At 37.7% G+C, this 13,065-nt stretch overlaps 2 protein-coding genes and 1 long non-coding RNA gene across 3 annotated transcripts in view; 2 read left to right on the forward strand and 1 right to left on the reverse strand.

The window, feature by feature from the left end:
* Positions 1 to 13,065, forward strand: part of LOC144425174 (uncharacterized) — a 114,558-nt gene that overhangs the window by 46,375 nt on the left and 55,118 nt on the right. The window lies entirely within an intron of this gene.
* The window catches only part of LOC144425291 (NACHT, LRR and PYD domains-containing protein 2-like), a 34,742-nt gene that overhangs the window by 3,316 nt on the left and 18,361 nt on the right, over positions 1 to 13,065 (reverse strand). The window contains exons 9-14 of the mRNA XM_078114869.1: positions 12,233 to 12,543; positions 11,305 to 11,457; positions 6,616 to 6,783; positions 3,028 to 3,192; positions 1,764 to 1,928; positions 685 to 849 (exon numbers count right to left, since the gene is read on the reverse strand). Of these exons, the coding sequence (XP_077970995.1) occupies positions 685 to 849; positions 1,764 to 1,928; positions 3,028 to 3,192; positions 6,616 to 6,783; positions 11,305 to 11,457; positions 12,233 to 12,543 (1,127 nt within the window). The remainder of the gene's footprint in view (positions 1 to 684; positions 850 to 1,763; positions 1,929 to 3,027; positions 3,193 to 6,615; positions 6,784 to 11,304; positions 11,458 to 12,232; positions 12,544 to 13,065) is intronic.
* On the forward strand, positions 3,391 to 4,300 carry LOC144425030 (uncharacterized). Its single transcript, XR_013477203.1, has 2 exons — positions 3,391 to 3,499; positions 4,134 to 4,300. It is a non-coding gene; the product is annotated as an uncharacterized LOC144425030 (long non-coding RNA).

Below are 13,065 nucleotides of genomic sequence, written 5' to 3' on the forward strand. Positions count from 1 at the left end.
TGGCTGATGGTTGTAATCAGAATTTATTATCGATAAGAACTCTGGAGCGTCAAGCTAATGCTGTTGGTTCATAAAATGTGAAGGATTGAAATCTACAGTCTATTTTACTTTGTTGAGAGTTCAACGGGGTCCGAAACTATACCGTATTAAATATTACGTACACACAGTCACCCTGTCCAAAGCCCTGTTTGAAGAGAACGAAACTAAACGAAATTGTTGGCATAAACTAATGTGTCATGTGGAGTAGAACGATATCTGTTGTGACCTGCAGTTTAGTCTGAATTTCATGCATCTCTCTTTAATTAATGATGAGAAACTCAGAATGTAAATAGTGACTTGCAACCCAATTGCCACTCAATTTAAAAAATAAACCATAATGTTCTGTTTTGATTTAAGAGCGATTGGAAGTAACGAAGAATTTTTGCTTTTATTTTGGCTTCATTGTTTTGAGCCTTGTTAGAAGTGATAATATTAAAATTATACGAACTAAATGAACGATATGACACCGAATAATTTCTATACCCTAAAAAACCCAATACAGTTTGATTTTTGTCATTAGATATAATATAAATTACATATAAGCATAATCACGCTAGCTCTAATACCATCAGTTATATATGGTCCTAGCTTGATCCGTTACACTAATTTCTGAATAACCAATGTTTCATTTTAAAATATTTGTACCTTTGCATCCCGAACATTTTCCTTGAATGCTTTCATTGTTTCCGCTGTCAGATTGCATCTCTGCATTCCAACCTTCTCTACTTCGCATTGTGACACAATAATACCTGTGACAGACACGCCGCCAACCCCAAGATTTTCATTGCCCTCGACATCGAGTTCCTTCAACTGAATGAATAATAACATTGACGATAATAACAGGCGTGAGATATATTCATGTGACATACTTGGGCCATATCAGTAGGGAAATACCCTCTATATGCACTGAGTTCAGTTAGCGCAATGGTGTAATGGTGAACTCGGCAGTATTAACTGTGTTAGAATCATAGATTCCGGGTTCAAACAAGTTACTTGTCATCCAGAGAGTGAGAAACTTCACAGTCTCTACACAAACTAGAGATTGCCTGCCTGGAGATTTGTTTGGTGCCAGTGATTGAGACACTAGTAAAATTCAAGTAAGGCCCATAGATGAGTGACATTGAAACAGAATACGCTAAGTGTGCCAAACTTTTGTGAAGTGGGATGCCGGCATAGTTCACCCTTTAACCCAAGATGCAATAGAGCTTTCAAGTGTCAGTGACTGCTTGTGCCAAGATTAAGACATATTGTTTGAAGTACATTGAAATGTTGAAGGCGACGGCAACGTAATTATTTCATTGAAAAAAAGAAATATGATACACATTTAAATACAATCTACACGGATGTTTAAATGTTGGCGTAAGAAGCAGAACTATATCTAATGCAACCGATAATAAGTATACAATTTAAAAATAAAACTAATTGGTTTGATTTAAAAGCAATTGAAACAATCGGAGAATTTTTTCTTATCATAGTTGCTGTTTGCTTTGAGCCTTGTTTGAAGTGATGGTAATAAAACAATACTAACTGAATGAACGATATGACCCCGAATAATTTCTTATATCTTAATAATAACTCAATGAAGTTTGATTTTCGTCATAAGATAATAAATTACATATTAGCATAGTCACACTAGATCTAATATCATCAGTTATATATGGTCCTAGCTTGATCCGTTATAGTAATATCTGAATAATCAATGTTTCATTTTAAAATATTTATACCTTTGCATCCCGAACATTTTCCTTGAATGCTTTCATTGCTTCCGCTGTCAGATTGCAGTTCCACATACAAACTTTCTCTACTTCACATTGTGACACAATGATACCTGTGAAAGATATACCGTCCACACCAAGATTTTTATTGCCGCTGACATTGAGTTCCTTGAACTGAATGAATATTAACATTGATGATTATAATATGCATCTGATATATCCACTGAGTTCAGTGAGCGCAATGGTGTAGTGGTTAAATCGATAGTAATAACCGAAGTGGAATTATAGGTCTCGGGTTAAAAACCCTTAACATGTCACGTCATCCAGTGTGTGTAAAATTTTACAGGCTCTACACAAACATGAAATTGATAGTTTTTCACATACTAGGGGTTGCTTGCCTGGTGACTTGTTCGGTGCCAATGTGTGAGACACCCATGAAATTTAAATGAGTACGATATGCTTGGCCCATAGATGAGAATCATTGATATTAATGCGGAATGCGAAGATAATTCCATAATTTCTATCTTTTGAGTTCAATTAACTATGGAATGCCAGTTACTTTAAGTAGTATTTTTTGTAAGTATAGCCAATCATTCATAACTTTGCATTACCTAATATTTTATACGGCGTGTTACACCCCCACTCCTAAAAAGGCTCTGTACAAGCAGCTACTGTTATGCAAGGTATTACTGTATTTAGGAAGGACCGAAATCTATCTGGTTTGGCATTGCTTACCAAATTATTATTTGAAATGGATAAAAAGGTAAATTAATGCTCAAAATTTTACAATCTACACGAGCATTAGATTGTTGGCATCGAATAATGTAGCATATAGAGCAGAACGATATCTAATGTAACCAGCAGTTTAGTCTGAATTTCCCCGAAATTTCATGCATTTTATTAATCAAGAAAAGCTTAACAATGGATATAGTTACTTGCAACTTGATTGATATAAAATTCAAAATAATCCAAATTGTTTTGGTTTAATAGCGGTTGAACGTAAAGAAGATATTTTTCCTTTCGTATTTGCTGCTTGTTTTGAGCCTTGCTCGGAGTGTTAGTATTGAAACGATACGAACTGAATGAACGATGTGATCCCGAATAATTCTCATACTCAAATAATATATCATAACAGTTTCATTTTTGTCACTAAATATAAATTACATATTAGCACAGTCACGCTAGGTCCCATGCCATCAGTTATATATGGTCCTAGCTTGGTCCGTTGCCCTAATCTTTGAAAAACCAATATTTTTTTTTTAAATATTTGTACCTTTGCATCCCGAACATTTTCCTTGAATGCTTTCATTGCTTCCGCTGTCAGATTGCAGTTCCGCATTCCAACCTTCTCTACTTCACATTGTGACACAATAATACCTGTGGCCGCCATTCCGCCAACCCCAAGATTGTAATTGTTGCCGACATCGAGTTTCTTCAACTGAATGAATAATAACATAGACGATTATAATAGGCATGAGATATATCTCTGTGCCATACTTAAGCCATAGCATTGGAGAAATACGCTGAATACATGTCCGCTGGAACCGGTCTAGCAGACCACATATTCACGCTTCAGTGTTTCGCCTGCGATTCAAATCCGTGCTATCGGTCCAGAACATCAGACCTCCTATGGGGTCTGAAAGTGAGCTAACCGGTCTTGCTCAGTTGCTTCGCCGTGCTACTCGAGAAATCGTGAATCACCGTGATTGAAGGAGGTACGGTAGTTGTTTTCTTTTTCATCTCTGGTAAGTGAGTTGCTTTTTTAAACTAATAAAAATTCAGCTAGATAGGGCAAGTTTAATTTAAACATCTTCCGCATCTATTGTGTCGCTGCTGAACACAAATTTAAAATACCGGTACTGGTGGGATCTCGGTGCGGCATATTGGCATGATAGGTTGTTGTTTTGAAACAGAGAATTAAATCTTGATGTCTAAAGATTTATTGGTATAAACTGAGCGCAGTACGACATCAGTTTGCATTGAAAATTCTTTTGGAATTGCACCATACAGCCATAACGCATCCTAGCTGGTACCAATACCCTTACTGTACATACCGGTACCAGCATAAATACAAAGCTTCAGTGTCGGTAACGTCGCAGTAGTAGGGCGATATTAAATAATGAAAGTGCTTCTGTTATTATATGATGAGCCCACTTCACACAAGTGTTTGGTTTATAAAATGTAATTGTTTTAATTTAGTTGCCAGTAGACTACTGGTAACTGTAGGCCTACTGTGATTTTTGAATGGATCGTGTGGCGTAAGGTGCCAGTAGTCTGCAGCGTTGAACGCTGGATGGTCGGCCAAAATGATCTAAAATTTCTAGATTCTAAATCGTCTATCTTTTATGCCCCCAATAAATTTGTCGTTTTGTTTCCTAGATTGTGGGCAAATTTCAACGGGAAAGCAACCCCTCATCATATTCTGCAAATAACTTCAAAGAATTTAAATCAAGAACGTGCATTCAATTTTGATACCTTAATTAACATTTGTATTCAATTTATGAATTTATTGGAAATAAAATATATGCAGTGTTTGCAAATCATGACTTATTTGATTTAATCCGGCCAATCCAAAACTGTTCTCAGCTTGTTGGTTTGGACATGTAATCGAGGGCACTAAGTAGTCTCCGAGACCACTTTGACCGAACCGGTTCACTGGACTGATTTTGATGGACATGTAATCATGCCTATTGAGTTCCATAAGCTCAATGGTGTAGTGGTTAACTCGGTGGTATTATTAATTGTATTAGAATCATAGGTCCCGGGTTCAAATCCCTTACGTGTCACGGCATCCAGTATGTGTGAAGTTTTACAGGTTCTACACAAACCTGAAATTGGTAAGTTTTCACATACTAGGGGTTGCTTGCCTAACGACTTGTTCGGTGCCAATGTTTTAGACAATCATTAAATTTAAGAGAGTGCGATATGCTTGGCCCATAGATGAGAATCATTGATATTGAAGCGGAATGCGTTGATAATTCCATATTTTCTATGTTTTGAGTTCAAATAACCATGAAATGCCAGTTACCTTTAGTCTTATTTTTTGTAAGTATTCACCAGGCATTATAAAACTGCATTACTTAATATTTTATACGGCGTATTACAACCCCCACTCCTAACAAGGCTCTGTACCAGCGGCTACTGTTTTGCAAGGTATTACTATATTGAGGAAGAATCGAAATCTTTCTGATTCGGCATTGCTCAGCAATACACCAGAGTGAGACGGAAGGCTTGCGACATTGAACATGAGATGAGATTTGTAAATTGCGATGCCGGAATAGCATGCTCCAACCACTAGATCGCATCCACTATAATATGATTATTTTGAAAATCTATCGAATCCAGGCAACATGAGAGTAGCAAGGTTTCTAGCGTTTTTTCACCGTTTTTGAAGGTTTTAGCAAGGTTTCGCGCGATGGCGATTATATTGATGTTGCAGGTTTAAGACTTTGGGTTCAAACCTCATGCCCACCATTTCACCCAAGATGCCATAGAGTTGATGATCTCTGTCGAACCAGAATGCCGTCACGAAAGCGCACTGTTAATTCTCGCGCGTGTCTGAAAATATACACGTAAGTGTTTTCGTCCATATCATCACCATATAAAAGTGGAACATTTCAGTGTTGCAATATGATTGTATTTAAACATCTAATTAATATACCTAAATCAAAAATATGGAGCGTGTTGCATTTCATACATAATTTCAAAGGCCTCCACGCAGTCAAAAACGAATCGACAACAATTCAAACAAAATAAAGACATGTTCCTACCTATTTAACTTTCATATTCTGTTTTGATTTCGAATTATGGAGTAATCTGCAATATTTTAACATGGAACTAAACAAAAAACACTGTTGAAATATACAGAATAGGATTTCCACTTTATCGATATTCAGAAGCATCTTTCCATTTCTCAGAGTATCGTACGCTTTCTTACAACCTACCACGTTTTATCAAGGCTGTCTTGGTTTCGCTAAAAAAACTCAGCGTTCTTTTAATATTCCACATCTCAGAGACTTCTACCTTGTGTGCTTTCGTACGGTGTAATGTGTTATCAAATCTTCTGAGGGTTTCCCGTTTCACCGGAGCATCGTCAGACGTGTGCAATGATTTTCAACTTTTGAGCCAACGTTCACTGCCCACGTGAATGCAAAGGTAATATTTGACCCCCAATCGACCGTTTGTTGTTTGAATCCTAAACTGTTTTTGGTGTTTTGCGATTTCTTGTTTAAGTCTGTGCCAAATCGCAGATACAGTGTATTTTTTTTTATTCATTTCAATATTTTGTTACCGCGAGCTCATTTAAATTGATTTTGCCTGCCCGTCGGGGTAAAAAATGATGGGAACCACTTAACTAAATAAACAGTGCAACAAACTTACAACAGCGCACACAAACTTACAGTCGATATACAGGAACATTGTGCCCATTGATTTAGAATAGAAGGTATTGATTTTCTAAGTTTTCTCGTTGTGGGGTTGCGAGTATCTGTATGTAGTCTTTGATTTCACGGAAATTGGCATCGCAGAAAAAAAGCAGTGGAAACTACTGCTCTATATGAAAGTTTCACATTCATTCTGTTAGCAGCAAGAAGGCTGAACAGCAAAAATACAACTAAGACTTATCCACATTTAAGCCTTCCGATTAAAAAAAAAATGTTGATATTTTTTCCATTACATCTGCAATTTTTGCATAAAAGGGGCAAAACGAAAATTCAGTTTTGATATCATATTCATGAATATATTGCATAAAACAAGTAGTTGTGAGCATAACACCACTCCCTTAAAAATCATTATCCCCTTCGTCTGCACTTAATCAAATCTTTTGTTCTCGTTTTATATTTTTACAATGTTAATCACTTACTTTACCATTCCCAACATGTTTCAAGAAATTAAGAAGATGAATCTCTCTCAAGTCAACCCTGCACAGTTCCAGACGTTCAACATTATACTTTGAACAAACAATTCCAGTTTCAATGCTGAATTGTTCTGACATCTTGATATTAAACAGACTTATCCTGTTGATAAACACCTGGATAAAGTTAGATCAAAGTCAAACACCATTTACTGTGATAACCTGAGTAAAATCAAGATGAAATTGTGAAAAGTTCGAAACGGCTGAATCAAGGTATATATTTTTTGTATATTTAATTAGTGATTTGAAAGAGTAGTCACAAGGAATGGGATTGCAAAATTCAATAAATGGAAATGTTTCGAAAGCCCCCTTTTTAAAAAGTGAAAAACATTTGACGGCTAATAGGTGCGACGTGCTACGCGCTGAATGAGCGCAGAAAACGTTATGGCTCCGTCTCCGAGTTGCTATAAAGCTGCCTCGAACCAATCAAAAAACATCGAAGCTGAAGTTAGGTTTATTTGCATTGCATAACATGGGTAGTACAGTGCGTAAAAGAAATATAGAAAACGAATAAAACGCTGTGAACCAAAAACAACTCGACATATTAGGTATATTTACGATATAATCTATAAACGTCGAGCTTTCCTCTGCATAAACGCAATAATAACATTTTCTGGAATGCAGTGGTTAGTCAAATAATCGTACTTCATTTGATCATCGAAAACCAATATCCAAATGAAATTTAACTTTGGTTCGGATTCGGTTGTTGAAGGGCGATCCACTTCATTAGACTTCGGCTCGTCAACGGATGTTGAAAGATCGTCTTTCACTATGAAAGGAGGTTTCCTGCCTTGGTCATCGCTCCCTCCTGATCTTGTAAAATATGAAGCTACCGATCTCTGTTTGTTACTCATTTTCAGAAGACACCACTGCATGCTATGCTGTTTCTAACGCCAATCTGTCTTACTGATGCCGTACTGGTACTCGCGAAACGCCGCTTGTGGTCTAAACTAGAAGCGACGTGATTGTGACCGAACAATGCGATTCATTCAGTCCGCAATTTTCATTTGTAGCCCTTGTTCCTGGCAAATCCTGATATATTCAGTTTCGATTTCTAGAAACAGTCTGCTGTATCACACATAGCAATTTTTCGTAGCGTGGAACGTTTTTCAAACAACAATTATCTTGAAAACCCGCGTTTTACGGCCGCCAGCCAGACCACTCAGGTGTTGCAGACTGACTTGGCAATCACAAATTTCAATACAGTTTCAGTTCAGTTTGATTCCTTATTTTATTCGAATCATAAATGCAGGAAACGCCTTACAAAGAATTCGCAATCAAATCGCTTTGAACTACCTTAACTGCTTCTTCTGCTTTCATCTCTACATTAATCGGGTGTTATTACTCCAACCACGAGACCAGTGGCGGCGCGTCAATAGGGCCAACCGGAGCAATGCCCCGGTTGTTTTTTCGGTATAATAAAAAATATTTGAAAAATACCTCAATATCGGTTGCACAGACTGTCTACACTAGCCATATTCTCCCGACATGGTTCATTTTTCGCTCGCAAAGCCTTCGCCGAACGTCGACGGGGCGATGCCGATTTTGCCCCGGTTGCTCATTGTATATCGTATTCTCTCTTTTATCTTCCACTCGCCGCGTTTGTCTCGTTTGTTTTCTGTTTCTTTTACTAAATCATCGGGGCTAGCCCCGAAATTATGATGACACAATGCCGACGTTTCTTACAACAACGTGTTGACATATTCACGCATTCCTTCTCGTTCGTTGGTTGCTTGAAGAGTTCATAGTTTCCTCGCCTTCGTTTTTGTCGCTTGTTTCGCTATTTGAATCAGTTAGAACCCTTTAGTCCATTTGCTTTCGATTTTCCCCATTCCTTTTGAGCTCCTCACTTCTTTCCGGCTTCGCATTTCTTAGCCTTAGACCTCATAATGAATAAGGTTTATGCACTACTTCGCACTCCGTTTTCGCAGATGCCGCTGGAACAAAAATTAGAGGTACAACGTCTTGGGCCTTATCAACCAAAAAATTGTTCACTGGAACAATCCCATGACGGAGGAAAGCGTCGGCGTACATTCTGCGCAGAAACTTGGTATAAAAAGCACGAATGGTTTTGTTACAGCGAGGACAAAAATGCACTTTTTTGTTTTTATTGCCTACTTTTTGCTATCGCCCGTGACTCACGTTGGTGTAAATTTGGTTTTAGAGATCTTAAACATCTTTCCGAGCGTGCCAGGGATCATCAATCTTCTATGGAGCATCTGGACAATGCAGTAAAATACCGAACATTCGGAAATGTTAATATTGCAGCACAGTTGGATGAAGGACGCGCGGTTTCTATTCGTCGGCACAACCAAAACGTCGAGAAAAACCGCCATGTTCTCGGTCGATTGATAGATGTTTTGAAGTTCATTGGTTGTCACGAGCTGTCCCTCCGTGGGCACGATGAACGGGCTGGCTCTTCTAATAGAGGGGTATTTTTGGATATGGTGGAATACACCGCATCCCTAGATACAGTATTGAGAGATCATCTTGATGCCGCAACTGTTTCGAAAGGGACATCTAAGGATATCCAAAATGATTTGCTCGACTCAATGTATAAAATTTATTTACAACATTTGGCTCTGGAAATTGAGAATTGCCAGTTCCTTTCGATTCAGTCTGACGAGACAACTGACATCACGTGCGTTTCCCAACTGGCTGTGATTTTTCGGTTTGTGAAAGATGGTAAACCTACCGAGAGATTTCACAGCTTTGTACCAATCATTGATCGCACGGCTTGCGGGATATCGGCTGTACTGAAAGAAGTGTTACAGCCATACAACGCGAAGTCAAAAATGATACCTCAAACTTATGACGGCGCGGCAGTCATGAGTGGTCGAAACATGGTGTTCAAGTTCATATAAAAGAAGATTTTCCTCATGCGCATTTTTTACATTGTTATGCACACCAATTCAACCTCGTTATTAAAAATATGTGTCTTGATACCCCTCTCGTCCGTATATTTTTTGCAAATGTTTCGGGGTTTTCTTCATTTTTCTCCGTTTCGCCGAAGCGCTCTGACCTCCTTCGCCAGATATGTAGCCGCCGTCTCCCAGCTTGTGCACCAACACGTTGGAACTTCCAATCACGCGTGGTGCAGGGCGTGTCCGAAATTAGGTCTGAGCTCATTGAGTGTTTCAATGGCATTCAGAGCTCTCCGGTTTGGGACGAACGCTCTGTGAGGGAGGCGGCAGGTCTAAAGCGTCTGCTAGAAGATGGTGAGTTTTCATTTTTCTCGCTTTTTTCTCCACAATATTCTATCACGTGGATGTATTATACGGCGCATTGCAGTCAAGGCTAATGGATGGAGCGTCTGTGCAGTCGTGTATTTCAGACTTCTGCAATGCTGTATCTCGTATCCGGGAAACAATAAAATACGACGACACATGGAGTGCTTCTTTACGCCGCGGGCAAACAACGCAGCGTTTGATTTTGTCTGCAAAGGAATGCTGTGACATTCTGGTGAATCAAATAGGCGATCGTCTGCGCACTGAACACCTTGCCGCGTTCTCTTTGATGAACCCCAAAAATTTTTCAAAATTTGCACGTCAATTTCCCATCCATTTGTTGGCTACTGTCTCCAAATTTTACCCCATGATAAACGTGGGTAAATTGGAAAATGAATTGCGATGTATATACACCAATCAAACTTTTTTGAACATCACATCAACTTGCGCGCTCTATGGGTTCCTCATAGATAACACTCTAGTAACTACCTTTGCGGCGTCTGCAAAATTTCTGGACATCATTTTGACGACGCCTATTTCTTCCGCCGACGCAGAGCGAACATTCAGCACGCTGAAGCGTATTAAAACGTATCTCAGAAACACAATGAAGCAAGATAGATTAAATTCCTTGGCTGTTTTATCCATTCACAGAGACGTTATTTCTGGGATGCATGAATTTAATCAGCGCGTTATTGAGCATTTTGCTTCCAAGAAACCGCGGCGTGTTGCATATATGTTCAAGCAGTAGAAGTCTAGCAGCATATATATCTATGAGTGAGCGACGCATGTCCTTATCTTTGCATTTCTTTCCTTTCTTCATAGTAACGTTTTAAACCTTATTTTAGGTTTTGTCTGCTTTCCCGAAGTTTCTGTTAATATGTCATTGTATTTATCTGGGTAAATATTGCCTTTTCTTTTGAAAGAGGTTTCAAAATAAACTATGTCTATATTTATTAATCCCTTGACTTGGACCGGTTTTAAAGACACTTTCTTATCGTTAAAAATTGTCGCTTTTGCCGATTGGTTGTTACCGATGGAATGGTTTTTATACTCATAAAATGATGGGAGAACTTACAGCGCTCATCCTGTCCCTGTAGATGGGGGTGACTTGGTCCCGCAGTAGCTTGCCCCGGTTATCAAAATTACCACGCGCCGCCACTGCACGAGACTAACAGTAAAATATAAAACTTCATGCAAATGAGTGATAAGTTGAAATAATAAGTTCAATTGTTTTTATCAATAAACTAAAGAGATAGCATTGTGATATGGCAATTATGACGACGAATAAAAAAGAATCATGTAATTTTTTTCTAAGCTTATACAAGCAAGAAGTGATAGGTTTGGCCAACAAGTCAACTTGTTATAATTATGGAATTGCTATTAGACAAATTATCTAATAACTTTCACTCACTTTCTTAGAAATAACGCTTCTACTGATGATTCCAACTTCCTCCTCTCCTAGGCTCCTCTCCAACACCATTTCATCAACGCAAGATTCCGTGAATTTTGTAACAGAATCAAATAATTCAGCATTGAATCTGTTCTTCAGGACAAACTTCTTGAGCTAAATATACACAACGGCAATATTCAATTCAGTGCTACTAAACATAATTTTGGATATGACACCTTGCTACGGGTTGGAAGAATCGATTTCAATTTTTTAAGATTATCTATTTCGAAAGGATTTGGAGTTTCAATTAAAATTTTATAAAGACCGTAGACAACAGCTAATTAAAAATAAAACACTAGTAAATATTGCTAAACTTATACCTCACAGTTCTGCAAATAACAGACTGAAATAATTTTATAACCGCCGGTACTAACTATTGCAATATTAATTGATGAGATGACTAGCAAAATACAACTCATGCAACTCTCTACATCTAGAAGTGGATGAAACAAATGAAAAGCGTGAACTGTATAAGTATAAGAGTATGAGTGAGCCAAACAAGGTAATTCGCGTTAATCTGTTGAATGCCATTGATAATTGCAACAATGGAGAATAACGCAGTGTTGATAAATCATCGCCAAGATTGAAACGAGAATATCGGTCAGAGACCGAAAACTTATCGATCGAAAGTTAGGGGATCCCCCAAAACAGCGCTCTTACGCCATAGTGACACCTTGTGTCCCATCACTAAAAATTAATAACTCGCTAATTATACGACATAATACATTCAAAATCAATAGGCTTCTGATCCGAGCTAAGATGAATGCACATGCAAAGTTTGGAGCAGATTGAATCTCGCTTTCGTGAGATATCGCGTGCATCTAACACACAGACAGACAAATACCTATCAACATACTTACCGATTACAATCGATAAGTAATAAACAAACCTTGAGCTGGGAATCCTTCAGATTTGACATCATGATATCAAATAGCTCTGTGGTGAGATTGCAATGGGAGAATCGCAGAAGATTTAGATTTCCACTACGACGCATAACTGACGATATTGCCAGCATTCCACTGGGATTGATTGCTGCTCTCTCGAAATCGATATCATGAACGTGGGATCGAATTAATTCATCGTCATTCGACTCGTACAAAGCTCCGAACAATTCAATCAAAGCGGTTGAATCGTTTGTTTCCTTCAGTTGTTCATTCAAGCTACGTTTCATTATTTCTTCTTTTGCTTTCTTATCTTTAACTATAAAACAAGCATTGAGAATGTCTTGCCTCCCCTTTACTGACACAATACGGCTATAAGTTTTATATTGTGATATTGAAAATAAATGTAATATAAGTTATATAGATATGCACTGTCAAAAAGTGTTTCATGTAATAATAAATCAAATCAAATATACTTATGTCAAATTTTAAAAGATGATCAGAAACACAATCTTGCTTTTGAATTTAACAGCACAAAAATGTAATTTGGAAATATATTCAACTTTTTATTATAACAAATATTGTTGTTATAACTCATGTTGTAATAGTACGAATCTGGATTTTGTCTCGTTTAAATTTAAGACCCAACACTTTAGGAAGGAAAATCCTGAACTTTTTAGACCAAGTATTCTTTTATTATACACCGACAGTCTTATCAGCCAGTTCATTGTTCAATTACAAACTTATCGCAGACTATTTCTATTGCGAAACTTTGCAACCAAGATTTGATAATTTCTTGACACAAATAAAACACAATTAAAATGCCAACGTAATATTAAAG

This window comes from Styela clava, chromosome 7, assembly GCF_964204865.1.
Source record: "Styela clava chromosome 7, kaStyClav1.hap1.2, whole genome shotgun sequence".
Classification (NCBI taxonomy): domain Eukaryota; kingdom Metazoa; phylum Chordata; class Ascidiacea; order Stolidobranchia; family Styelidae; genus Styela; species Styela clava.